Raw genomic sequence first — 27,645 nt, forward strand, 5'->3', positions numbered from 1 at the left:
CCTGTAGCTCTTGAACGTAAGACAGAGATTTCACTTTCTCTAATTAAAAATCCCCCCCAAAAAAGTGCTTTATTGTTTTCTGCCACAGTCGCAGCTGCGGTGGCTCAGGTTTGAAAGCTGCTGCCTGGCAGAAAACCAGTCCTCGCTGAGGATCAGACCGTGGCCTTGTTCCAAGAGAAATTTGGGTTTCATTTGACCACGATAGGATTCCAGATTGTCATCTGAGCATGTCTGAAAAGTGGTGAATGTGTGTCAGTAGTTAAGTGCTCGTGAACTTCCTTAGTCCCTGGATTGTTCAGGACTGACCCAGGCAATTTTTTCCAGATGTTTTGGGGAATCCAAGTCCATATAAAAGGGATGGTAATGCTTCTGCTTCCTTACTAAGTTGTCTTTGTGGCTTGCAGGAATGTGCATGAAAGCTGGAGCCAAGACACCCCGATTTCTAGTCTCACCTCTACAAACTGCCCTTTAGCCTTTTCTGCCCTTCCCTGGCATCTCCACACAAGATCACAGCAACTTCGTGGGCCTGGTGCAAACTTTACTTGGCCTTATTAAAAAAAAAATAAGCAATGCTCTTTTTTTATTGTACAAAACTCCGGTCCCTGTTCTCCAAACCTCCTCTGAAATTGTTTTTTCGCCTTTGATCCAGCAGCTGCTGGTTTTCTGCAATCCTGAGTAGGTAAAACATGAGAAGCACCTTGGGATGGGAAGGAGTTACAAAAATATGAAATATTGCAGTGCACTTCGGTGAGACACGGTATAACAGAGTGGCTGTTTAAGCAGACACAGGGCAGAAATCTTTAGCAGATAAATGTTCTGATTTTTCTAGTAAATGTAATTTTTTTACTGTTCATTGCAGTAGTTTCTCTTCCACTTTATTGACTCTTTTTATCCCTGTGGTTTTTATATTAAAATGGTTTATGTTACTATCTCTCAAGTCTGCGTGATCAAACCCTGTCTTTCCTAATGTTTGAGTTTGGCTCCACTTTTCATCTTGTAGCCGAGGCAGAAGACTTCTCTAAATCCTGGTTTTAAAGTACGGTGTTTGTTTTAAATTTTATCTCTTTAAAATTTTAAAGGAAAACAAACTCTCAGTGGCAAACTAGGTTGAATGGCGTTGGGAGGGAATTGCTTGGTAGCAACCGGTGCTGTATGACATCTGATGAATGCTAATTCTTCATCTCCAAAACAGTTTTGAGCAGATGAAGGCAGCTGATTTCTGCAGCAGCTTAAACAGAGATTGAAATGACTTCCATGATCTGGAAGCAGATTTTTTTCCCCCATAGCAGGTGCAGGCTCGGTCCACAGTGATTTCTCAGTTATACTCTAACTTTGCAGTTTAAAAAATTTAATGTCAGTGCCCAGCCAGGCAAAACCTAACTCCCTAACATTTCTGTTTTTCACGGAAGGCTAAGACTTTATCCTCAGGCAAAGTCTGCTCTCTGGGCTGGCTGCTGTAAATCCTCTGGGCCCTGGCAAAAGCCAGAGTTGCTAGCTCATTTTACTTAATTTGTGATGCTGGCAAGATTTGTGCTGCAGCCCAGGGCTCTTGACTCAACTCTCCTAAATCAGAGCATTGACACATTACAGTAGAGAAACACCAGCACAGAAAACCTGAAAATAAACGCCTCGAAAAGAGATAATTTCAGAAAGATGCTGTCTTACAAAACTTTAAATGGTGTTAGTGGAACATTATAAGTTTCTCAGTGTTTGCTTCTTTAAAACCACCTGCTCATTAAGAAGTTGGGTTTTATCCGCTGTCATAATAAATGCTTTTTACTACGTATTTCATGCGAGAATCTTAGGGCACTTGATATCTTTCCGCAGAAACCCTGCTAGGCAAAATGTTATGCATTTTTGCAGGTGGGTAAACAGAGACATGGGGTAAAGTGAAGCGAGGTTGTCTATGCAGGAATGGTGACCAGCATGGGTGTAATGACGTAGTTACAGCAAATATAAATGTGTCAGGTTAACGCCAGTGTGCTCGTTCTTATTCCAGACTAAGAATCCTTTTTCCTGCTTGGATAATTCCATTTTGAAAGTGAGGAAGTGTATCCAAGAGGATAAAGCGCTTGCCTGTGGTTGGGGAGATCAGAGGTTCTCTTCTCAAACCTGCCGTGGATTTGCCGGGAGATCTCAAGTGAATTTTCTCCTTTCTCTGCACCATAATGTCACATGTGTAGGACTGAAGATGGTGTTATATGTAGGAAAAACATAATTGCTATTAAACAAAAAAACAGAGCAATCACACAGGTGGTGTCCACGCTGGCTTGAAACAGTTGGTGCCTGATGTCCACACTGTGCACGTTTCAGGTTCATCTTATTTTCAAAAGCTGGTTTTTTGGTCTCATAGCCTGAATGCCTACTTGCGACTGGAGCATGTTAGGTGTATTCCTCTGGCAACATATCTTTCATTTTGGTTTCACTGTAGCAGGGAGCCAGCGTATGGACTCCAGAATTGCTCCGTGATGCAAACAAAACAACAGTAAGCAGGGATGATGGGGAGATGCATTTCAAAGGCACACTCCTGATCCAAACCAACATGCACACACGCAATGCTGGGCTGTCCCCATATAATCATAACAGATAATGTCCGTGTGCAGCAAGCTCTTAAGATGGTATCAGAGACAGAACCTGGCAGGTTGAATGGGGCTTAGTTCTCTGCTTTAACCTTTAGACTGTGCTGCTTCAGGAAAAACAAGCCAGGTTTAGGAAGACATTTTCCTAGTAGTTAACCTGCAGTCAAAATTGTGTGATATATAAGCAAGACAGCTAATTCCAGTGAATTTTACTTTGATGTATGCTTTGCAGTCCACTTTGTTACAGCAAAAAATGCTTTAACCTCTCTCCCTTCGTTTAAAATTAATGAAGCAGGTTCATGTTATTGTAATCCCAACAACCGCAGTAAGAAATAATCAGGATGTTTTTAGGTAGAACTGTCGCTTTGGACCTGCTCCACAAGGTCTACCACCATTGGAGAGCTCTACCCTCATATCCTTCGCTCATGGGTTTGACGTTACACTGCAATGAGGGCACCTGCCAGTTGTGATGGTGGCTGATGCGAGACAGAGGAGATGCCACACTTTCCTTCCAAGTAGACCAGTAAGAAGCTGTTAGGTGGCCAGTTATCTCTTATGGCTGAGATGCACGTGAACATTTGCTCTGATGCCTCTTTGTTTCTGTAAAACACATTTTAATTATCCTAATGCTTTTTTAAAATGTTCTTTGTTACAGAAGAGGAAGAGGAACAGGTGCCTACCGATGGAGGTACATCTGCAGAGGCCATGCAGGTGCCACTGGAAGAAGAGGGAGATATGGAAGAGGATGAGGCAATTAATGATGAGAACTACTTGAGCAAGAGACCGTTAGAAAGTCCTGATGCTGAGGAATTTCCGCCTGTGAAACGGCCAAAACTATCCGTTTCCAAAGGGGAAACCTTGGATGGAGCTTTGGAACCACGTGAGCCTCTTAGCTCAATAAATACTCAAAAAGTACCACCAATGCTTTCTCCAGTTCATGTTCAGGACAGTACAGACTTAGCCCCTCCTTCACCAGAACCACCAATGTTGGCTCCCATTGCAAAATCGCAAGTGCCAACCCCCAAAACTTTAGAGGCAAAGCCGTTAGTACCCAAAACAAAGTCCAAAACAAGTTCTCCAGGACAGAAGACAAAATCACCTAAAACTACGCCCTCGCCAGTGGTAACTGGAAGTCCCATACGTTCACCAAAAACTGGATCCAAAGAAAAAAAGTCACCAGGTCGCGCCAAGAGCCCAAAAAGTCCTAAAAGTCCAAAGGTTCCTGCTCATGTTCCCCCACCACCTGTCAAGCCTGAAACACCAAGTAGAACCCCTCTGGCTGCATTAAGTGACAAGATAGGAAAGGAAAACATTCAAGTAAAACAAGGACAGACACCACCTGAGCCTGCCACCAAGCCAAATATTGAAAACCAGACTAAGAAAGTACCAGTAATGGACAAGACCATTGATGATTCAATTGATGCTGTGATTGCTCGTGCATGTGCAGAACGAGAACCGGATCCCTTTGAGTTTTCCTCTGGTTCCGAATCAGAAGGGGAAATTTTTACCAGTCCTAAAAGACTTTCTATTTCAGAGACTACAACTCCTAAACCTTCTGTTTCTGCCAATAATGCAAATAAGGCAGGAGCAACTCCAATACCTCCCTCAGGTGGGACTTCAAGTTCAGACATTTCATGGACAATGGATGACTCAATTGATGAGGTCATTCGAAAGGCAAACATGGGGACACCTTCTAATCCACCTACCAACTTCACTTATTTCTCCTCTCCTTCTGCTTCACCGCCAACTCCAGAACCTCTTCTCAAAGTCTATGAGGAGAAAACCAAGTTCACTTCATCGGTAGAAGTGAAAAAGAAATTGAAAAAGGAGCTGAAGACAAAAATGAAGAAGAAAGAAAAGCAAAAGGAAAAAGATAAAGAGAAAAACAAGGAGAAAAACAAGGAGAAGGAAAAGAACAAGGAGAAGGATAAAGACAAGGAAGGAAACAAGGAAGCGAAATTTCAGTGGAAGGAACTACTCAAAGATGATAATCTTGATCCCTATAAATTCAAACTAAAGGACTTCGAGGATGCTGACACAAAAGTAAAGTTGAAAGATAGCAATACCAAAAAAGAGAGAGAAAAACATAAAGATAAAAAGAAAGAGAAAGAGAAAGGTAAAAAAGACAAGGATAAGAAAGACAAAGAGAAACTTAAAGATAAGGCTAAGGAAGATAAGATAAAGGCTCCATCAGCACCTCTTGTGTTACCTCCCAAAGAAGCGACTTTGCCCTTGTTCAGCGCACAAACTGCCATGAGGCTTCCCAGCATGTTACCTTCCTTGTCTCCAATGCTTCCTGAAAAACTGTTTGAGGACAAAGAGAAACCAAAAGAGAAGAAGAAAGACAAAAAGGAGAAGAAGAAAAAGAAAGAAAGGGAGAAAGACAAAGAAAAGGAAAAGAAGGAGAAGGAAAAGGAGAGGAAAGAAAGAGAAAAGAAAGAGAAAGAAAAAGAGAAACACAAACATGAAAAGGTAAGCTGTTTAGATGAGCTGAGATGGCATACTTGCTTGAAAAATGCACATGGATTCCTGTATTTGCTGCTGAGCACTGTTTAAGAGCTTTGAGGAGATGTGTGATTACAGGTTTGGTATTTTTAAAACATAACAACTCCAAGGAAGACATCCCCCAAGAGTTTCAGTGATTGTCCCCCCTCTTTGGAAGACAAAACAATGGAATTTCAATTTTGTGAATTTGAAATGTGAGATTGTCCTTCTGGTTTTCCTCAACTCGCTTTTCACTTTGAAAAGCTGGGGCTCAGACTCAACAACAGCACACACACAACAAATTCATGTAGTGTTGCAATGCACACATTTTGTTCTATAGATCCTACTAGCCTACTAGTTCCACTAGTAGGGCTGGCAACCATATACCTTCCATATAAACTTTAAATTTAGTTTCTAAAAGTCTACTGTTTCAAAGCTTGTAGAAGTCTGTAAATTACCAGGTGGACAGAAATGAGGAGCAGTCTGCCTTCAAATAAACAAGTTCACCAGTTATCTCAGATGTTCAGACGAGCTGCTGAATCCTCTCTTAGCAAGACCGCCCCCTTGTTGCTCCAATTTGTTTGAAGTAAAAAAAATTGTTTTCAAATTATGCTCCAAATGTTCAAATGTCACCTTTCGTTTTGAGTCTTACGCTTGAGAGAGAGAAGAGGAAAGCTAGTTTTCAAGTAGGTTGAGCTCCTTCCACTCCTGTAACTCTTACAGATTTACATCAGGCAAAGGTAATTTCTTCTTTCCAGTATCACCTAATCTTGAGATTATATTTAATATTTAAGAAATGAAACCAGCATATTTGCATATTATCAGATTTGAAATCCCATTAGAAATGGCTCCCCTAATTCAGCGTTTGCTCTAATTTTTTGTCACTTCACCTTATAATACATATTAAATTGTTAATATTAAAAAAAAAAAAAAAAGAAGAAGAAGAAAAAGAAGAAAGAGATTGGCTTCATATGCGATAACCTTGGACACAGGATTTCCTAAATCTCTATCCTTAGCATTAGGAAGCACTGTATAAGTTCTGGTTTTACCAAGATGCTCTTTACATCCTGCTTTGAGTGTAATACTCACTTCGTCCAAGCTCAGATTTGGGACATTCCTCACTTTCCTTTTTGCCACTGTACTCTGTTGTGCTACCTGCTGGACTTGAAACAAACTGCTGATTTCAAAACTTGACATATTTTTTAAGTTGACAAATGGTTTTTCAGTGCAGAATCTGGGTGATCTGGAGAACTAACATTTGTCTGCTGTGGATGAGTCGGTGATCGACGGGGTGGTGGTCCAGTTGTCCATGTTAATTTAATGTCTGGTTTTAGACTGCAGCAATGCTTCCATGGATCCCCCATTTTGTCTGTCTGCCCCTCATGCCTGAGATGTTTTGTCAGTATTTCATTAAGAATTTCTGCGGAGATTTCTTTTTAAGTTAAATACGTGTGTATATAAAATAGAGACAATGAGTTGCTTGTTTTTCCTACCTTTGATTTTGCATTTCTTCTGCAAATCTCTATATCTAGTTTTGCTTTAGAGCAATATAACAGATACACAAACAAATACAAACTGGTAAAGCTTAGGTATAGACTGAACATATATATATATATATATTAGGAAAAGGAGTTCAACAGTAATAAAAACTTGGACAAATTAAATTGACAAAGCTGCCCATTACGTTGGCAAAAAGTCCCTGTCAAAAGATAAACTTTAAAGCTAGAATGCATGAAAGAGTCCCCAGATAGAATTAAAATTTAAACTGATTCTTGATAGATAAGCTTTTTTTAAATCCACCTCTTTGCTGCAAGTCAGGATTTTAAAAATAAATTTCCCCTTTAAATCTCTTGAGCGATTTTCATTTTTTGCAAGGCCGCACCGCTGGTGTCCTGGAAAAATGGAGAGTTAGAGCTTTATCAGTTGGTGCCCTGAGGTATGTGGCAAAGAAGCTAAATCCTTGAAGATTAGCAAAAAAAATGCAGCACATGGCAATAAGGGGCTTATATGACTACTAGTATTAGTTCAGGTGAAAGAAGTATTGCTTATACATAAAACTGGACAAATCCACTGACAATGTATTTTTAGTTAGCTACAAAGGAGTCTTATATTGCTGGACTTTACCTCTTTGGTGATTTGGGAAGCTTAGTAATCCACTGTAAATGCTCTTCTGCTGGCCCCAATTCCCAGTATTACTCCAGAATGCTGCTCTTTCGTTTTAACCCCTAAAAGTACATGTTTCCTTAATTTAGCTTTTAGATCACACAATGACTTATTTAGCCAGCAGTTGTGCCGTAAGAGCAATTGATCGAGTTACTGCTCGGACGCTTAACCTTCCGCGGTGCGTCTGCTTCGGAAGCGTAAGTGCAACCCGAAAGATGAGTTTGTGGGCTAACTGCAGTTTCAGCTCTTGATGGCCAGTAGCAAATATCAGATTTCTATTTCTAATATTGCTATACTTAAACAAAAGAGTGACTCAACGGTAACGTTTCCAGTTTTCAGTATCATTATAGTTATTAAATAAGTGTGCATCCCATCCTGTTGGGGAATTGAAGCTTTTTATGACATTTTCCCTGTAATGTTGCCCCAAGCTGCTTGAAGACCCAGAACAGCAACCAATACTCTGCATAAATGGCAGAAAGCAGAAGCTGAAGGCTGCATGCTAGATGTGTTCGGTGGTGGGACCGAGGAAGAGGAGCTTTTGCGTAGGGCTTGCCTGCAGCTCTGTGCTCCGCAGTAAGTGTTGGGGTGCTGCCCTTGGAGCCAGAAAAGGAGACGGTGAGCTGGGACGCTGCCTTGCGTGCACTACCAAATTAAAAGCAGACAGTTGAAACAGTTACACCCCACTTCTACGATGGAGATTACCGGGCGTGCTGTAGGAGTGACTGAGCAGCTCACGAGGCAGCTGCTGACCCAGTTTCAGCTAACCTTAATACGCTGAGCTGTAAACTAAAGTGGTTGAGGAACTGCTTTGTGAGAAATGGAGCCACCCTTGCATCGGGGCAGGGCTTGCCGGAGATGCCCCAAAGTAACCTGCCCTTATTCGTGAATCAAAATCCTGTCGTCAGTGTAGAGGAAGACCAAGATATCCAGGATATAACTGTGAATGCTCCTTAATTTTCCCTCTGCTGCAGTCATGCAAACCCTACACACAAACCCATGTTGTAGAAAGATGCTTCCTCTCCTCGTATATCAAAGGATAAGATTTAGGGTTGTCGTGGAACCCAGTTTTCCTCTCACAACAGACAGCGATATTGGTATCTGAGCATAAAGAAGTGTTCTGCGTGCTTTTCTTCTCCCGCATGAGCCCACACCACCATTGTTTAGAACATCTTGGTGGCGTACAAATAATAATACAAAGGACCTTTATACAAAGGATGGATGACATGGATATCTTTCTGTGCTGTGTGCTGGAAGCTAATCAGCAGTGCTTGTCCTAGGAAGTTTTGTGTTCAAAGTAGGCACTACAGAGGAGGAGAAGCCTGCAGGAAAAGAGGTAAGATAGTCTGTGCAAAGCCACTGGCCTGAGCCTCCTGTACCCATGGTTCAGTTCCATGTCTCTATCAAGTGGACGATGCTACAGGTTAAGATGCTGGGAAAGCAGTTAAGAGACTTACCTATGGAAAGTGGCAGTGAAATTGTTGCCGGCGTTAGGAGCGCCAGAGGAAAAAAACTCTTGCAACGCTCCAGGGGAATGACATAACAAAAAATCGTGCTATATAAACAAAAGCGTAGAGAGAGGCCTGTGAAGTAGGCTAATACATATCTATGGAGAGCTTTACTGAAAAGCATGGTTAACTGTGTCAAAACAGAAATACTACTCAGGCTGCAGCCCTTCCCTCTCTGGAGTAGACATCTCCTAATGAGCAGCTCAGATTCTTTGGGCAAGGTGTGTGGCACGGGACTTTGTCATTACCATTCCTCAGTGTAAGTCCTAACTGAGTCCTCCCACTCTGGCCTGCTGTCTCCTATGCTGCTTTCTGTGCTTTGAATTGATTGTTTGCCCTCCCTTTCTGTATGAAAGCTTTGTAAAACAGATTTCTCCCACTGAGAGTTGCTCAGTTCCATTTAGTGTACGCATACTATTTTTGTCTCTTTAAGTTCTCAGACCAGATTCAGCTAAGTGATTATTTTATTAAATACAGCGACACACATGCTCAAACTGAGATCAGTCTCCCTCTCTCTATATATACACACATATATATAATGTATGTACACTTCTCATATATATAGATATAATTTGAGCAACTTATGTATGGAGAATCATTGCAATGTCAACTGTAAAATCTGAGATGATTCTGTACAGATTTTGCAAAGCAGTAGCTCAATGGGAGTTGGTAATTTTGGCAGATACTGGTTCAAAGAGTTTAAGGACATACTCAAGTGGTCTAAACTCCACCAGACTGGAAACCAGGCCATTTGAAAAATAACCATTAGAAACCTCATCCTAACTGCATTAAAAAGCAGTGGTTCTGTTACACCTATGTGGATAAGCACTTTCATAAAGTATTCAGTGTCGGTGCTTGGGGTTTATTTGCTTCCTCTGTGTCTAATTTTTATTCAAGAGGGTCACAGTACATTTATGTGATGAACCTGGGAAATAATTGAATTTAAATATCAGAAAAAAGTGCAAACACCAGTTGGCACCTATCAAGTTTGAGTACTAAGGTGCAAGCATTTCACGTCATTGTTTAGGAACATACTGGGGGTTTTGGTTTCTCTAGAAAAATACTAAATCAGGAGGACTTGTTAACAAAGTGTACGAGCAGGTACAAATGCAATGAAATTTCAAGCTGACTTTTTAGTCTGGAATTCATATGTGTGATTTGCTATGGCTGGGAGCTCCCGACGAACTCTGACCATCTATGCTACAGCATGAAGCGTGAGAGTGCGGTGATCAGTCTGTCATAGGTCTGTCTCATTAAGCTGATGTACTCTATTTAGTTAACTCCATCAGTGCTGTCATGTAATATATTTTTCGGAGTCTTCCTGCAGTCTTTGATTGATGATTGTGTTCCCTTGTACAGATAAAGGTGGAACCAGTTGTTCCAGCTCCATCACCGGTTATTCCTCGGCTGACATTAAGAGTGGGTGCAGGTCAAGACAAGATGTAAGTACAAATGAATCCATCTGCAAGGTGTATGCTTACCACAGTTCATCCTCTGACACTTGTGGTAGGTCTTATTTTCAGTGGGAAACGCTTAAAAATTAGCGGCAAATGATATTCATACAGCTATGACATCTTTTGACCATTCTAATGAAATATCAAGCAGAACACTTGCCAGTAGAAACTTTTTGGACATTTTGCCCTTTTTCTGCTACTCTCCAAGTGGGACCCATAATTTTCCGTCCATTCTACTGTGTTTCCCACTCCGTGCCTTTCTAGGGCATGGATTACAAGACTCCATCTAGAACCCTATGATGCCTCCAGTGACATTTAGTGAGGTTTCCGTAATGGATGGTTATCCTTAGTGTAACCTACAGCTAAGTTTCATAATGCTCTTCAGCTGACAGTTGTTTTATGCTTTAAAACATAACAGTTGAAATCCCTTTTATATGCATCTGTTTTATTATAACTGTTGATGATTATTCATGAGTGTACCTAACGCATTTCAAATGTTGGTTCATTAGCTCCCTAATTATTGGGTGCTGTTGTACAAATAATAGTTACTTTGTACTGTATGAGCATAAATAGGATGATCCCTATCCTGAGATCATACAGCATAAACAGATGGCTGGAGAGGCTGGGGAAACCATGCGTCACTGGGCTTTTTAGGCCGGCCCTGTATTGTATGTGAAGGGTTTCTTTCAATCAGGTTTTTCATGTTTTTAATGGCACAGAGCACACTTTCATGTCTGATGGTAAACATGAGCACCAAACAGATTTTTCCTTTCCATTCATCACATTAAATATCACTAATGTAGTTGTTTCTCTTTTATAGCCATTCTGAACTAAATCTCCTAATCGCTAATTTTCTGCTTAATAAGTTAAATGGCATCTTTGATGATTATTCTGTTTTTCTATGCTGTCCTACTCCTCAGTAGGTAACTGAGTTTTACTCATTTGAAGTTGCTACGGGACTTCAGTCATTTCTTGGTTTCTATGGGACACCCCCACCCCAAATATCAGGGCTTTTTCCTGCTCTTCAACTGTTTCTGCTTTCTTCCTTTCACAATATTTGAGTATGATCTAAAATTTCTGTGCCACAGATTGCTGTCCGAAAGCTCTAGCTTTCTCAGAACAGTTGTCTGTCCTGCTGTGCGTGATTTGAATGTGCACGGCTAGACAGGCTGTCCCTTTAAAGCCCACAAATCCATTTTCCTTCTTGAGGAGCTATGGATACTTTTAAACTCCTCTTCTTCAAGGACTGTACAAGTGTTTATATGGGGAAAATTAAGTCGTATTTTCAAGGCAGAACTTCTAAATTAAAGTTCTGAAGCTATATTTTAGCACCAAAGAGATGACTTTGCTTCCCATCTTCTCTCACCTCAGTCTTTCTCATACCCACACACATTTTGAGAAGGGTCTTCAGACTCCATCTGCTTGCTACAAATCATATGGGTACATCGTCGTCAGCCCTGCCAGCCCGTAGTGGGTCAGAGATTGTGACATCTTGTTTTAGGGCCTTCTGGGAAACTTGCTTCTATCCCAGTTTCCTTTATGCGTCTTTAGTGGCACATTGACCACCATCTGAGGACCTCAGGTGTTGTGATCCTTAGCACGGTGGAGCCTAGAGTTTAAACCCCGACTCCAGGATGGGAGATACACAAAGCTGACTTAGCTCAAAGTTTCTAGACAAATTAGGGGAGAATTAAACACCGGGGCCAAGATCTTCAGGGCCATCTTACAGGAAAAGTAAATCTTGGAGCATTTAGGACATATCCTAAGGTCTACAAACCTCCAGATGAAGGTCCCTCTGAATACCAGACTATTCCGCTTAATAAAATAGAAGACTTTGGTATACATTGTAAACAGTATTATGCTTTAGAAGTCTCATACTTTAAGTCATCTTCGGATCGTAAATTGCTTGAGCTTTTGTGGAACAAGTACTGGGTGAACACCCTCAGTTCTTCTAGTTTGCTTACTAATGCTGACTACACCACTGGCCAAGTCTTTGATTTTGTCTGAAAAATTAGAACAGTCAGAAGCTCAGCTTGGAAGGGGCAGCTTCATGCTGGGTTTAGAGACTCATGATAAGAAATCAGAAGACAAACTTGCAAAAGCAACAAGAGACAGCTGCAAGACCACCATAGAAGCTATACATGGATTGATGTCTCACGTTATCAAGGATAAACTTTTTAATCAAATTAATATAGCTTGAAGTGCATCACCAGCTGATATGCATCTCCAAAGCAGGTGGTGTGATCCTTAGCATGGTGGAGCCTAGAGTTTAAACCCTGACTCCAGGATGGGAGATACACAAAGCTGGCTTAGCTCAAAATTTCTAGACAAATTAGGGGAGAATTAAACACCAGGGCCAAGATCTTCAGGGACAGGGGAGTCCTGGAGGCAGCTGGTCGGTAATGCTAAAAAGTGGCTGTGCTCCAGCTCTCTGCAGCATCTGTACTAAGCCTAGGAGGGGAACTTCATCTTCTCCACCTGACACTTGGCCTTGAGATTGCTTTACGCTGCGTAACCAAACGAGGTTGGAGTCATTAGTATTCCATCTCTATTTGCTTACTGATTTCCCTTTTCTACCTTAAATATCTCCTTACTGCTTACCATACTGGCACCCTAAATTGTCCCGTTGTAATGGCTGCATCACCCAGTTGCACCTTCTGACTGATAGCAAACAAGCACTTGTGGAGCTTTGTAATAGCTTTTAGGATTTGTCATAGTTTTCCAAGGCAAAATCCAGGAAGAAATTTGCCGTTACACTAGTAAATACAGTTTACACCACGTGTTTTGTGTTGCGTGTCAATCAGGTGTCTAATGCAGCAGAGCTCACAGTAGAGCTGTCCTGCTCTAAATAATACTTTTGCTTTCATCCTCAACAATTAATATTCAGCCTGAACTCAGAGCATATTTTAATTTTCATGTGTTGTGACCATTATGAAAAGGACTGGTGTGGCTCTGAGGCAAAGCCTCAGCTGTGCATGTGGCTTGGACCTCTGAAGTAATACCAGAAGTCTCTGCGACCTCTATTTGAAGTTATTAGTTGAAAAGACCAGAGTAGGATCATCAGCCTTTTAAATAGCTCGTAACAGGCAGAAACAAAAGATTTTGTGATGTGTTATGTTAAGGGAAAGTTAAACTTTTGTTTCATCTGTGTTGGTAGTGAAGTTTTGAACATCTGGTAATTATCATATGGAAATGTTATGTTTCAATTAGCATGTCTCTGGTGTTTACTAGCATGGGATTATTTGAGAATACCATAAATCGCCATGGAAAGGTATGAGAAAAGTTTTGGGGGGTTCATAGAATTTGATGAGTAAAAACTAGTTGGACTAGTGAGTTATTTCAATGGCCTCTGTTAGAGAGAAGAGCTGTTTGGAGGCTTTTGGAGGTACTTAAGTACCTATTCAACTGGAGGTTGGTTTGTTTGGGGGCAACTTCATATAAAACATTGTCTTTAATGGAAGTACATACAGATCTTGGTGAGGCCAGGAGGTCTTTCAGGTGTCTTAAGAAAAAGTGTCAGATTGATGGAGCTTGAAATGGGGATTCACATCACACCATAAACACAGCACGATAACAGCAACACAAGGTTACCCAAATAATGCAGCAATGGTGAGGAAAATGCCTTTGCAGTGTAGCAAAGAGTTTATTCTCTATCATTTTGCCTCTTGGCTCCTCTGCTTGGACCAACATACAAAGCAGTGATGGTAGTGGCAGAGAAGTCTCCTTCTTTCTTGTTTCTGTGAATACGAGTACATATTGCTCCTAGATTCAAAGTGATCGCTGCATTCGAGCTTGTCTGCTGTGCAAATATTCTTACAACACACATCAGTTCAAAAGAGATGGCTATTAATAACGTTAGGTTAATAGACATGAAAATGTACTGTTGCTGAAGGATGGAGAAACCAATATCGGGAAAACTGTTCTACTTTAGGGTTTTTTGCAAGTGTTTTAACTGCACAGTAAAACAAGAAGAAAGTAGATTATAATCAAAGCATTTCCATCTTAGTTGTAAACAATTACAGCAATACTTGCATGGATGCCACATTAGAAGAAATTTACTGGATTCCATTCTAATGCAATTAGAGCTAATTTTGTTCTTTAAATGAATAAAAGGTCAGCTAGTAAATCTAGTTTATCTCAAGTCCAGGCTTCAATAAATTGTTTTATTTAATTTGTTGTAAAAGATCTTATCCTTAATGGGCCTAGCTCTTATTAGTTTGCTTGGGTTCTAAAATATTTATGACCACCTTTTTAGATATGATTTGAATGATATGTTAGAAGGGTTTTTCACTGTTTTTTTTTCCACTCCAGTGTTATCAAGGTAGATTGCTAACTGAGTTAGTATAGGAAGGAACTAGAGATGCTATCTTTTTAAAAAACAAAACAAAACACCACAGCTAGTATAGACTTCTAGATTTTAAATCAACTGCAAATGATGAGCAGAATTTAATCCTTTATTCAGTTACATCATGGTTTCTTTTTGTCTGGTTATTTTTCCTAAGCACAATCATTTTTCATACACGTAAGTTTTTTAAAAGCATATCTGTTGATGAGGTGTTGACATTCCAGCTACTACCACAGTTGACATAAACTTTAGCCAAAGTATGTGCTGTAATTTTTGATACTTCAGATAAATTTATTCTACATTTAAATACAGTTTTTAAAAAAAAAACCCACATGGCTTCTGACACTAATGCCAGACCACAAAGCAGAGTACAACTCACTGGTGCTGTTTCAGTGCTTCTGTGACTTAGAAGCAGGATATATCTTTTCTGTGAAATCGGGTCTCCAAATTTACCTTAAAATATCAGACTTTTGCTCCAGACTTGTACTGCATTCTATCATAGCTCTCCCATCAGCAGGGAACCTGAAAACCAGACATGAGAAGGGGAAGGACAGATATTTTAACAATGTTTAACTTGTAAACCTGACCTGCCGCTCTAACGAAGTTACCCCTTGTCTTACATATTTTTAAAGTGAGTAGATATGTGACTTTCTCCAAAAACAAATCCCACACATGCTCAGATATGTATGCATATGTGTCTATAAAAAGCGTATATTAAATAACCTGTGGATTGTAAAATAAAATCCTAAAAGGATTAAGGGATAGAAGAAGTTTTGTTATCCAGATATTTAATTGACTCCACTAAAGGTTTTTATCGCTTGGTAGGATATTATCAGTCCAAGGCCTAACTTATATTTGTTTGGAGGCTCATTTGACTGCCTAATATCCCCATGCCACCAGCATAGCTAGCTGACATCCTTTGTAGGGAATCTCAAAGCCAAGTGGCATATATAGAGACCAAATTATTTTGTGACCAGCAGATGTGACCTCTCTGTGTAATATTGGTGACCCAAAAGCATACTTTTGGGACTAAGAGGACAGGGGAACCTGTCCTGTTGCTTTCTGTTTTATTACACCGAGTTTCTGTGATCATCCGTCTAAGAACTTCTATCACAATAAGGTGCTCATAGCACATATTTTTATAAGTTGCCACAATAACATGTGTCTGAAAAAGTGGAAGCCTGAAAGGAAACGTAGCTTGAGAAAATCTCCACATTGAAGCTATAACCCTACCTGAAACACAGCTGGTCTGCTGGAGGAGTTTATTTTTCATAAATTTACATGGTTTGAGTCATCTGCTACTTGCTCAAGAATTCGTTATTTTAAGTGCAACCACAGTTGGGCAACAGAATTGCAGTAAAACAGTTCTTTAGTCATACTTTTTGAAATGCTGTAAAACTTTATCATCTAACCTGCAGCATGCAGAGAACCACCAAGTTTATTATAGGGTAATGTTCTCCAAAAACAGATGCCAAAATGATGGATCTTCTATCTGCAACAAGCTTAATTTACGTAAGAGTTGAGCCACCAACTCTCCAGAGATTGAATTTTCTTGGGAAAACTGCACACACATATACACAATCGGACTTCAAAAAGGGAATGGCCCCAAGGGAGGAGAGGAGGAGAAGAAGTTATTAGCAAATCCATCGATATGCTTTTTATTGACCTGGTTGAAGACAAGAATTAGGCAAGGACTGTGTTGGTGTTCCCCTAAGCTCACTGGGGATCTGTAGGTGCCGCTGTAACATGAATATGTATTTTTTTGAAAACTGCTCAAACTCCCCGGGAGTTGTGGAAAAAAAGCTAGATATCGAAGACAGGACTTTGCTATTAGCTTCAGTTAAACTAGAGTTCTGCCCTACATACTTTCCAAGAATGCATCTCATTTTTACAGTATCATCTTTGGTGGATATTCAGGATCTTTCATTTTTAACGGCGTTGTTCTTGTATGGATAAATCAGATCGTGTGAAGAAACTTTTGAACTTTGGGTGCTATTTAGTGGAGAGCTACTCAGACTTTGATAATTTAGATTACTGTCTTCATAGTGTTTGCCCACAATAGCTGAATAATGGAGTTCATTAACCTCCCTGTGTAGGCATATCCAAATTGTTTGCCTCTAGCCTTGGCTCCCTACGTGTGGCTGGGGAGGAAAGGATTGGCTTTTTATTGACTTGTCAAGCTGTAGGTTTGCATTACCAGCCAAGTAGCTCATGACCCATTCCATTTATTTCACTGTTTTGTGGTGGGGAAACAGGTAAAGGAATCCTGCTGGAAGCCCCTCCTTCCGCACGTTTTTATGAATAAGAGCAGTGTTTGGAGCAGTTAAGGCACCGTGACCAAATCCTCCGAAAGACGTAATGCAAGCAGCATGGGGCTATTGTGGGACACAGCTGTGGGCGGTGTTGGTTACCCTGCGAGACGTTGCTTATTCAACAGAAAGCTCTGGAGGAGAACTTATTGTGGAATTAAATAGGAGGGAAAAAGTGATACTTCAGGGAGAAAAATGTAGAAGGGTAAACTACTGTTTGGGAAAATTAAACAATAGAGTCCGGGCAGCGTAAGTCTGTGTTTACTGCAGGACTAGTGGGTATCCCAGTTATTTCACAGTCTAGCACTTAGTTGAGAAAGACCATGTTAACTGTCTGTTAACAGAATTAACACTCTGGGTGTCAATCCAGCCTTTGCTGTAGGACGGAAAAGAGCATGGAATGGTGAAATCATTTTTGATATGATCAATAGACCACCTAAGTGAGGAGGCAGAGTAATGAAAAGTGATCTTGCTCCTCTCCAAGGCTGCAGAGGTGTGCTTAAGGAATTCCAGTGATCTTTTGTAAATCTTTGTGTGTGTTTGTGTGTGTATATACATACCCGCATTTTTCTGTTCTGTAGTCTTTTAAATTATAAGAGCTGGAGGACTGATTTTCAATGCCTTCTTAAATGCTGAATGTATTTTCGTGAAGATATTGTCTTGGGTATGATTCATATCCCTTTCCTGATTTTCTTTTTTAGTGTAACATATTGGCCCTGATCCTGCAGTAGAATACCCGTGTGTGGCCGTGTATCCATCCAAAAGTCTTGTTCACTTCAGTGGAGGTTCCCCAGCCTCTCCCTTGCTGCAGGATTGCAGCTTTTACATGGAAAAAAAAAGTGTAGAATACCATATCCCTCTTACCAAAACAAGTAAATGATCACTTCTGTTTATATTTCTAGAGGTGATTTAGAAGAGTTTTTTCTTCCTTGAGTGTGAATTATTTCCAACTTCAGATGTAATCCTTAGCTTTTTTCTTCTTTTTTTTTTTTTTTTAATTACTGAAGCCACCCCAACTAGTCCTGTTTATGGTAGGTGGTAGGCTGTGGCAAATTATTTTCATTTTGCTGCTGGCCACATTGGGTGATGACTCCAAAAGTGAATCCATAAAAAGGCTTGAGTCATTAGAAAACAAAACAACTTACTGTGAGATTCTTTGATTTTGCTGCTTATTGCTCAAGAGTAAAAAAATTGTATACTGTATACCACAATTAAAAAAAAAAAAAAAACAACTTCAGGCAGGTTTAGACACGTAAGCGAATTGCTTGTGTAAATGGGCATGAGCAGCTGCCCTTATAAAGCACAACAGAAACCATTCAAATATGTGTGAAAGATTAGAAAGGCAGATGGGTATTTGTTTAAAAAATAGACTTTGTCTCCATAGAAGATGACTGTGAGAGAAAGGTACTGATTTGTTCTTGTCTTTGACAGAGGTGTTTCTTTTTATTCACTTTTTTATTGAAGTTTTTAAACAAAAATTAGGAAACCATATACACCCAAAGATTTATGTTACAGTCCCTGGGAGCTGGACGTGGACAAGAGGGCCCTAGAGAAGTAGCCATCTGTAGACACAAAGGAAGAAGATGGTCCTACCTGAATTTAGTCAAGTTGTCCTGTGAGCAGTTGATCTTTAGCTGTACAGAGCCTCCAAGTTCAGGACTGACCGGCTTGCTTGGTTCTTTCAGAAACACGTCTCGGTAAAAAGCTGGAAATTACAGTTTTAGAGGTTTCTAAACCGATGCTGGCGTAGTTTTCTGGTAGTTAATAAAATTGATATTCTACACTAGTTCCTATTGAAGAGGGTAGCTGTAGGACTGGTTTATGGGCAAGTTTCTAGATCATGCATCCCATAACATTTCCCAAAACAAATGATAATAAAGGCAGTTTGCAAGGAACGCGTAAGAGAAAGTTTGCAAAGAGCTCATTGGCATAAACATGTTTTACCAGCTTCTGGTTTTGCTGTTGAGAGCTCAGCAGAAGGGGATAATGCCAGGTGGTTTTCACACTGAAGTCTGAGCAGCTTGTTATTGATGATAAGAGAGAAAAGAAGATGAAAGATACCAAGATGCCACACTACCAGCTCCGTTTTGTTTTGTCAGACTAGCGATGAACCATCCAGAGATGTAAGTCAGAATGGTGAGAAAGAATGGGAGGGAGATTTAGGAGTCATCGGCAGAAAGGTGTTTGTGGTTGTTGGGAGAAATACTCTGGTGTAACAGATACGGAGGGCGGAGCCCAAGAGCAGAACTCTATTTCACTTAAAATAATGGAAAAATAAACAGTAGAAAACCTGTAATTCAATTTCAAGAGTGCAAATGTCCATAAACCAAAGGAGTTAGCTAGAAATGTCAGCTGGACTGAAGACCTAATGGATTCAAAAGTGGTGTTTTCTGCATGTGGGAAGGGGGCACTTGTAGCAAAATGACTACAGAGTGACTTATATGAGTAACTCCTTCCAAAAGGACATTGGGAATAAGTGTCGTACCTCTAGGAGAAAAGGACTGTTAGCAAAGAAGTTACGTCTTCAAGGCACGAGACTGTGGAGGTGAAGTCAGGCTTGGCCGAAGTCAAACTGAATTAAATGTTGTGAAGACTACCGAGCAAATAGGAAAAGAAGGGAAGAAGGAGGACCATGGAAATGAAGACAGGGAGAAGATGAAGGATAATACAGGTTTGAGCCAAGAACAGAAAGAATACTTTCCTTCTGATCCTATGTTCATTCTCTCCTTTCCTGAGAACTAGGACAAGATGGATAACAACAGTAGGTTGATGGTGGTGGAAATTACCATAATGAATTGGGAAGCAAAATATAGGGACCTTTATGCACTGAAATCAAGGAATGGGATAATCTTTCTCCCAAGTTCTAGAAGAATGGGCTCATGATTTGCAGACTCAGTGATAAGTAATTTTTAATACATTTATTTTAAAATGCAATGTTTGCTAAATCTATTTTTAATAAAGAATAGAATAAATAGACATGCTGAAGAAGGGAAGAAAGGGAAAGTGATCTAGACACCCAGTGACAGCAGTGCACATAATTATAAAACAAATTTTGAAGGAAGAGCTGATTAAATGCTTGGAAGTAATGGAATAAAACACAAATCAGTCTTCAGTCTTCACTTTATCAGTCTTCGATAAAGAACTGATTTTCTAGGTTAGCCTAGTCCAGTTGGCAGTCCCTGTGAGAGATGTGGCTGGCAGTGGCTGATTTTTTGCCGTGCATCTCTTTTTCCACCACCAATGCTGAGAGCGGCTGCCTTCACCTCCCACTGCAGAGTGATTTCTTCTGGACTGGGGAAGCAGTTGCTGGGTGCAGGATCAAATCGCTTCCCCTCTGAGGAAAAGTCTCAGCTGTGGTGGAGAAGAGGTGAGACACTCGCACGTGCGTAGCTGGAATAAAGTTGACATATGTTCTACCGTTGGAAGAAGGAATGCTCTCTTCTGGATGAATAAAAGATGGCAAATTCTAACTGGATTTCAGGAAAACGTTTAATACTATCACGCAGGACATTCATAGTGAAGCTGGCAAAGACGGGATTAGCAGAGAAACTGCTCAGTAGTAAGGAACTAGCTCAAAGGAAGATAACAACTGAGAGTTGTAAGAGAGCTTATCTAACCAGAGAGGAGGTTACTAGTGGACATGCTCAAGGATGTATTTCAGGACTGGTTTGATTTAATAATTTCATTTAAAATTTTGTCACAGAAGGCGGTAGAACAGTGATGGGTTTTGTTGCAGTAAGGTTGGACTCGATGATCTTAAAGCTCTTTTCCAACCTATACGATTCTGTGATTCTGTGAAGGTTGAAGGACTATGTGAGTACAAATGAGGATCTGATGATTGTCTGGAAAGAACTGGATCCCCTTGCATAGAAGGGAACAAATGGTATTTAATTCAGTAAATGAAAAATTGCAGTTAAGGCTTTGCATTTGAAGTGTACCAATGGACACTTCAGCCAGAAGTAGAGCTAATCAGTAGGTGTATCGCTACGGTAGGTGCATTAAGGGGGTGAGGGATCATTAGTTGATCACAGAATGACAGAGTTGCCAACATGATACAAGTGTGACCATAAGGATGCGTTGCAACAGGGTAATTTTAGCAGAGATAGTGGAAGTGTCCGGGCCATCATATGAGAACCTGTTGATACTTCATCTGAAATGTTATATTCAGTTCTCGAAGGCAGCTTGTATTCAGGAAGGATGAATTGGGAAGAGCAGGTGCAGAGGAGGGCTTGGAGCACTGTTAGGGGGACCACAGGGGAGTCTGTGTTAAGATAGGAGAGGAGAGCAACTTTGTGTGTTTAGTCTAGCATGTGAAGAGGGGATATGATTGCTGGCTACAGATACATCAGGCAAGTAAACATTTTGGAGGGAGAAAGCTGGTTAAGCTAAAGAACAATGTTGGCAGAGAAACAAATGGGAATTATTTGGCTATGAATGTAGGCTGGAAATGAGAAGAGGTTGCTGTGCCACCAGGGCAGTGAGATCCTGGAACGGGGTAATGGTGGGGACAAAAAGATTAACTGGTTTTGAGATGAAGCTTAATAAACTTGTGAATGGGAGTAGGTGACATGATGCCTGCGAAATCACTAGACTCATTTGCTCAGGGAGGGATGTTTGCGGGGTTTTGCCATACCGAGGAAATGGAGAATGGGCTGTTGAGCTCCATATGCACCATTGAAGGTCAACACACTTAGGTGGAAGTTGCGCCGTTTGTATGAGACCAGGCAGTGTCCACAAAAATGGATGATACCTTGGAATAAGTGTTCAAAGTTCATTTTCCTTCATAGAGAAGAATAGCACGTTGCAGGCAATTTATCACATGAAAAATATTTATGTTTTTTTAATTTCAAGTTTAAGTACTGAAGTCTTTTCACTTGCAAAATTGCTAGGGGCTCCTTTGGAGGTTTGATAAATTTTGGCACTCTGCAAACACATGAGTTGGTCATAGCGTGTATTTGTGGAGCTTGTATTTGCCAATATGACTTGTTTGCACAGAATAAAATATTCAGCAGGGCATAAGAGATAAAAACTAAATTTCCCTTTCTAAAAGTAATATGGGAATTAGCCTACATTACAGAGCTTAAATTACACTGATTCTCCTCCAGGGTTGGAATAAAATTTTCAAAATCACCTCTAATCTGTGAAGAATCTAAACCATATGGAAATCTTCCTAATTCCCTTGGGTGTTTTTGACACTCTTACCCATATGTCTTAGAGTATTTCTTTTTTTTCTGGTGCAACAATCTCAGTTCCAGGTGTGAGATTTTTCAGTAATGAAATAGTTACACCACTTAACTTTCTAGCGTCAAAGAACTTATATCAATAAGGGAATATCAATACTAATAGATAATAATGTCACTCACAATAATCCAAGTGAGTTGTACTAGTTTTAATTACGTGTCATTTTCCTATGTACAAAGACCCCTTTAGCTCCTGCTCCTTGCTTAAAAATGGGTCATGGGTTCAGAAAAGAATTAGGACTTTTCAAATGTTGTTTTTCCTTTGGGCAGAGAAACAGCTTCTTTGGAGCTCTGCCCCTGAGAAACAAAGATTGCTGTGATTTTTTACTAGACCTTTTGAAGTACTGATACAGCATTTTTCTGGAGCTCATCACCCGTAGCAATCATTCAGCCCTGTGGCTCATATCCTATTTTTGAAAAGCCATTTCCTTTCGGTGCACATGTCTTTTCCCTGTGTTTATATGAAGCAGTCAATGGGGCTTTCAGCCGTAAGGATCAGAATTAAATCAAATAAATTACTTCCAAAGATAGGAAACCATTTCACACCTTGGAGCCTCATTTTGCTCCAGATGTAGCGTGTTACAGCTCATGCCAGTTAGAGCCGATTATAAACCAACTGACCTGTCGTGACACTTAAAATCTTGGTAGAATTTGCACTTTGCCTGCAAGCCGACAATTCGTTTTCATCCTGTTCGGGCTTGGATCTGTAGCTGTGAACGGGGTGATTGCCCCGGAGTAATGATGAAAATCGGTTTTCATTCACTCTACCATTATAACAAGGTGTATCGATACATGCGTTCAATTATAAATGCACTGAGGTTCTGTAAGAAATACAGTTCCTGCTAGCATTTAAAAAGAAATCCAAAGTGAATTTAGGTTGGACGCAACCAGATACACAATGTTTACATTAATTCTGTTTTTTTTTAAAGGGAGTGGTAACCTTTAGTTATGATTTATGGAGGCTCTTATTACCGCATCTATTCCAAGGGTTTTCTCAGACCCCTTCATTCTGGAGGAACTATTTTGATTCAAAAACAACTTTTAATTGACTTTTTATCTTTCAGTATAGAACGTGTTTGTGATATATTGTCAGGCAAGCAGCCTGCAGAGAAGTGTAATTCTTGTCTTGGGCCTCTGAGTGTGTTGATGGTGGTTGATGTTCATTTGTGTTTGACTACCTCAAAAAATATTAATCCAGCCTCAGTTCTAGAGTTTTTGAATTGGGACGGGGAAGGAGGTTAAATTTTGTCTTGCTTAGTATTGTACTTGCAGACTTTTAATATACAAGTGCTGATTTTGGAAGCATATAAAAAACGCATTTGGGAAAGAAGATAACGATATATGTTATGGTGATGTCCAAACGTAGAGTTTGAATCCTAGCAGGGACCTAGGTACCAGGAGGATCGAAGCTTTGCTGTAGTGAGTACCGCCTACTTGCAGTGTGCTCTGTGCCTCACTTTTCCTGTCTATAAAATTGAGCTCATAAATCTTGCCATCATTTACATAGTGTTTTGATATCAGGTTTCTTTCCAAGTCTGAAGTAACATTAATTACTAGTCGTGGGACTGCTATTTCCCTTTGATTTCTCCCCACCTCCATATTGCCATGTATGCAGCCCCTTCTTCAGGATGGAGGACAGGCTAAACCACCCTCGCTGAGATTACTCCATCACCTCTAATGGTGTAGCACAAAGCCATTCATTTCTCCACTCTGGAGTCTAAAGTCTCTGAACTTCATTAGCCCAAGGGAGTGGTAGGCCCAAGCGTGCTCCGAAATGCCGATCTCCTGTTTTGATAACTGAGCTCTAAAATCAAGATGAACAAGCTGCCCTATATACTGAACATGTCCTAATTGCACACTTCAAGCACACCAGCCAATCAATGAGTGCGTGTCGCCCGCTAATGAATATTTGTAGTTTTGGAAGATTTCATATGTGTTGTTCCTTGTAGCTTCTGCAGTTATTAGCGGACTGACTTCGAAGACCCCGTTCAGGAGGAGAACCTGGCTTTATCTAGACCAAGAAACTGTGTAATTTAATTTCATATGTTAGCTGGGCATGGTCACTCTTATTCAAATTATATTAGCTAATACTTCTTTAAAACTGTTTACACTGTGTGCAAAGTTGTGTTTAAAATCCTATTAGCTAATACATTTCCTAGTCTAGACTTGGGGAGGGTTGACTCCCTGAAGAACTCATAGCAGGACTTTGTTTACTTGGAGGGGGTAGAAGAGGGAGGCACGGAATGAAGGGGTAATGATGTTTTGAAACAGTCCAAATGACTTTTGCTGTGCCAAATATTTTGCTGTCTGTCCCTCTCCTCGCTTTTATTATTGCTAAGATTTTTTTTATTGAGAGGTGGCTCTCAAGTCGTGAGGGTAACTTTGGAAACTATGGGAGTATTGCCACCAACCAAGGTCTTGGGTGTTCAGCGTTGGGAGCCAGGGCTCTCTGTGGGAGCAGTGGAAGGAGGAAGGCACAGAATAAGCATCTGAGTCAGGGTGGCCAGTCTGGCAGGAGCCCCAGGGAGCCACGCGCCAAGACTTTCATTGAACCAGAAACACATCATGGACCTGCAAGAGCCACAGAGAAAACTTTCTTGGTGGGAGATAACAGTGGCTTCTCAGATGTACCCCACTAACAGGAGAATGAGGCTGGATTTGATGTGTAGATTGCTTCCAGGATGGCCTGATAATAGGACATCCTTCCTTCTGCAAGTCACAGACAATTTAAGTTACAAGTCCTGCACTTTGACTCACAGTCTAGCACCTTACTGACACATATAAAGAGCCCGAGCCCCCGGATTAGGTACCTGAAGCAGTCACATCAAGCAGTCACATCAAGTCACATGCAGAGGACATCAAGTGGTGTGAATGCCTTCAGTGTTGGTGATGGAAAATCATCTAACGCCTTTTAAATTCTGCTCCGTTCTTAAGTTTCTAAATTTCCTTGGCTTTGGTTTTCTTCCCCTAGTCACTCGTAGTAGGTCTCGGAAGGGAGGTGTGATGCTACAGTTGGCAGGTTAGGCAGGAATACCAAACCCATTGCTCTGTTTCCTTTTACTAAGTCTGTTTTTACTATAACTTGCCATAGTTCTGATTTAGTAGCGCAAGTGGCATATCTTGGGAGAAAAACACTATTATCTCAGCCAAGCATTAAATACTGTATAATTCCAAGCCTTTCTCAAATGATGGCTTGGATTATTGACTTGAAATGCAGACAATGTCTCCGATCGTAGTGATACTGCCTTTTGAGTATCATAAGAAAGTTGCAGTAAACTCTAAAGTTGAATGTAGAATTCCCATTGACAGTGAAGCTAGACTTCCCCAGTTCTCAGGAGCTGTTGCAATTTGATTTTCGTCATGGTTTTCCTACTGATGTCTCTCGGTTTTGCCTTCTTAAGATATCCTCCTCTCTGGAATGTCTAACCTTTCTTTAAATCGCCTTCTTCCTAGTCCCATCACAAATCAGTTGCACTCCCACAGTTACCATTCAAATATAAATAAGTTAGTTAAATGATTTACCAAAATGTGGTAAAGCAAATAGACCTATCCTGCATTTTGTTTGAGGATTTTTTTGTTTTGTTTTCTAGAACATCCTTTTCCTTCTCTTTATGTTTCTAATCTAGAGCCTTATAGTAAGGGCTTTTTCCGTCTTGTCCGTTAAATTGCATGCACATCAATAACACTGTGTATCAACATTCATTAATAAACGTTGGGTCCTCTATGTATCCCCCTTCCTGGGCAAGATTATTCTATACTGTGTATTTACTAGAGCTACATCCTGTCTACTTCAGCTACTCGAGTAAGTAGCAATATTTTAACTGCTGAGTATATAGTGTGCGTCATTTATTTGTCCTGACTAGATCCACTGCTGATTTCATAAACATTTGGGGAAAGAAATACCAAACTAGCAAATATTTGGAGAACCCCCTAATGTAGGATCTTAAGAGGATGATAATCGTCTCTCAGTTTGAAGATTAAAATCAGTGCTGTTCACAGCTGATTAACTTTCCTTTCTAATATTTCTCACAAATTGAGCTAATGTAATAAAACTTAACGAAACAAGGTTTAGTAAAGCCACAGAGAATATTTATAAGACAGCGAGCTATAGAGCGGCTCAGGCTGTCCTGGCATTCACTTTGTAATGGCTCTGTGCTTTATCCTGTCCAATGGATGGTGTAGCAATGACAACAGTCCTTGTGTTGCGTTGAAACAGCCTCTTTGATTGCTCAAAGGTGATGTGAATTAGCTGCATTATATTTTCTTTATAGCTAGTCAGTGATCGATCGTTGCTTTCTTTCCCATCAACTCTTAACGATTCTCATTTTTGGTCCTACAGAGTCATCAGCAAAGTGGTGCCAGCTCCAGAGGCCAAACCTTCTACTCCTGTGAGCCGGCCCAAAACACCTCCACCCGTGCCATCACCAGTACCAGCTCCTGTTCATGTCACCCCTCCTCCAGCTCCAGCTCCTCCTCCTCCACAGGCTACCGTCTCGCCAGTCCTGATCCCACCGCCCTCTCCAGCCGTCTCGGCGGCAGGAGGCTCCAAAGCTCCGGTTAGGAGCGTGGTGACCGAGACCGTCAGTACTTACGTGGTAGGTAAAGCGTACTGCCGTGCTTTGTCCCAGTGCCAGTCACGCTCATCTCTTGAATTGTTGAGCTCCTGGGTGACTCATCATCTCAAACTGATGGTACCTGGGCTTGTGATGTTGCTCTCTATGAAGCTACTCTTTATCCAGCCCTCGCTTCCATGCACGTATTTTGAGGGGTTAATAACTTAATTAAAACACTACTAGTTGGACTGATTTTTTTCTGTGTTCCCAGTTCAATGTTTAAGTTTCGTCTAACAAGTCCAGTTACGTCCCACTTTGTATTTTCTGCTAACTGAGCTAGAGCATTTATTTTTGGAGGTGGAGATTTTTTTATAGATGCTTTTATAAGTGTTGAATTGAAACCTCAAATGTCAAGCTCGCCATAGATTTTGCTGTCAGTCAGGTGAAGTACAAAACCCTCATACAACATCAAGAATTTGACTTAGCCCTCATTTGAAATGTGGAGAGTCCACTAATCTCTTTTCTGGTTTCCTCAATGTACTGAAATTGCAAATGTTTGTGCATCTCAGAAAGTCTGTAGGTAGTTCATTAGTCGACAGTTCATTAGTCGGTTTGACATATGCTCTGAACTTGGCTCTCTGGTAGCATTAAGACTTCTTCATTCCTTTAGAAAAGTCTCCCATCCAACATGATGTAGGAACTACGTTCTGTGAAAGAATATAGACATACGTCTGGGCAGGACTAGGATTGTTGCACTACTGAAAATTTCTGCTTTAGATGCAAAGTAAAATGGAAGTCCTGACCGTTTCTGGTCATTGAAGAGCAGCAGATACCATTAACAACAGTAGCAGTGTTGTTATCCTCCCTGTCCTGGCTAAGTTCCAGCTTGGTTGGTGACACCTTGCTTATCTGCAGTGGGTAGCAGTTTAAAAATCTCACCATGTAAAACACCTGAAACTTGCTTTTATTACTGAGTTTCCTGTGCTTTAATGGCAATGTATGCATGATTTTTC

The 27,645-nt window shown here is 40.6% G+C and overlaps 1 protein-coding gene across 1 annotated transcript in view; it reads left to right on the forward strand.

Annotated features, from left to right (window-relative positions):
• TAF3 (TATA-box binding protein associated factor 3) overlaps window positions 1-27,645 on the forward strand; it is a 117,759-nt gene that overhangs the window by 84,408 nt on the left and 5,706 nt on the right. Inside the window, exons 3-5 of the mRNA XM_075519586.1 lie at window positions 3,235-5,051; window positions 10,091-10,173; window positions 26,419-26,674. Of these exons, the coding sequence (XP_075375701.1) occupies window positions 3,235-5,051; window positions 10,091-10,173; window positions 26,419-26,674 (2,156 nt within the window). The remainder of the gene's footprint in view (window positions 1-3,234; window positions 5,052-10,090; window positions 10,174-26,418; window positions 26,675-27,645) is intronic.

The sequence above is a fragment of the Mycteria americana genome, chromosome 1 (genome assembly GCF_035582795.1).
Source record: "Mycteria americana isolate JAX WOST 10 ecotype Jacksonville Zoo and Gardens chromosome 1, USCA_MyAme_1.0, whole genome shotgun sequence".
In the NCBI taxonomy this organism is placed as follows: domain Eukaryota; kingdom Metazoa; phylum Chordata; class Aves; order Ciconiiformes; family Ciconiidae; genus Mycteria; species Mycteria americana.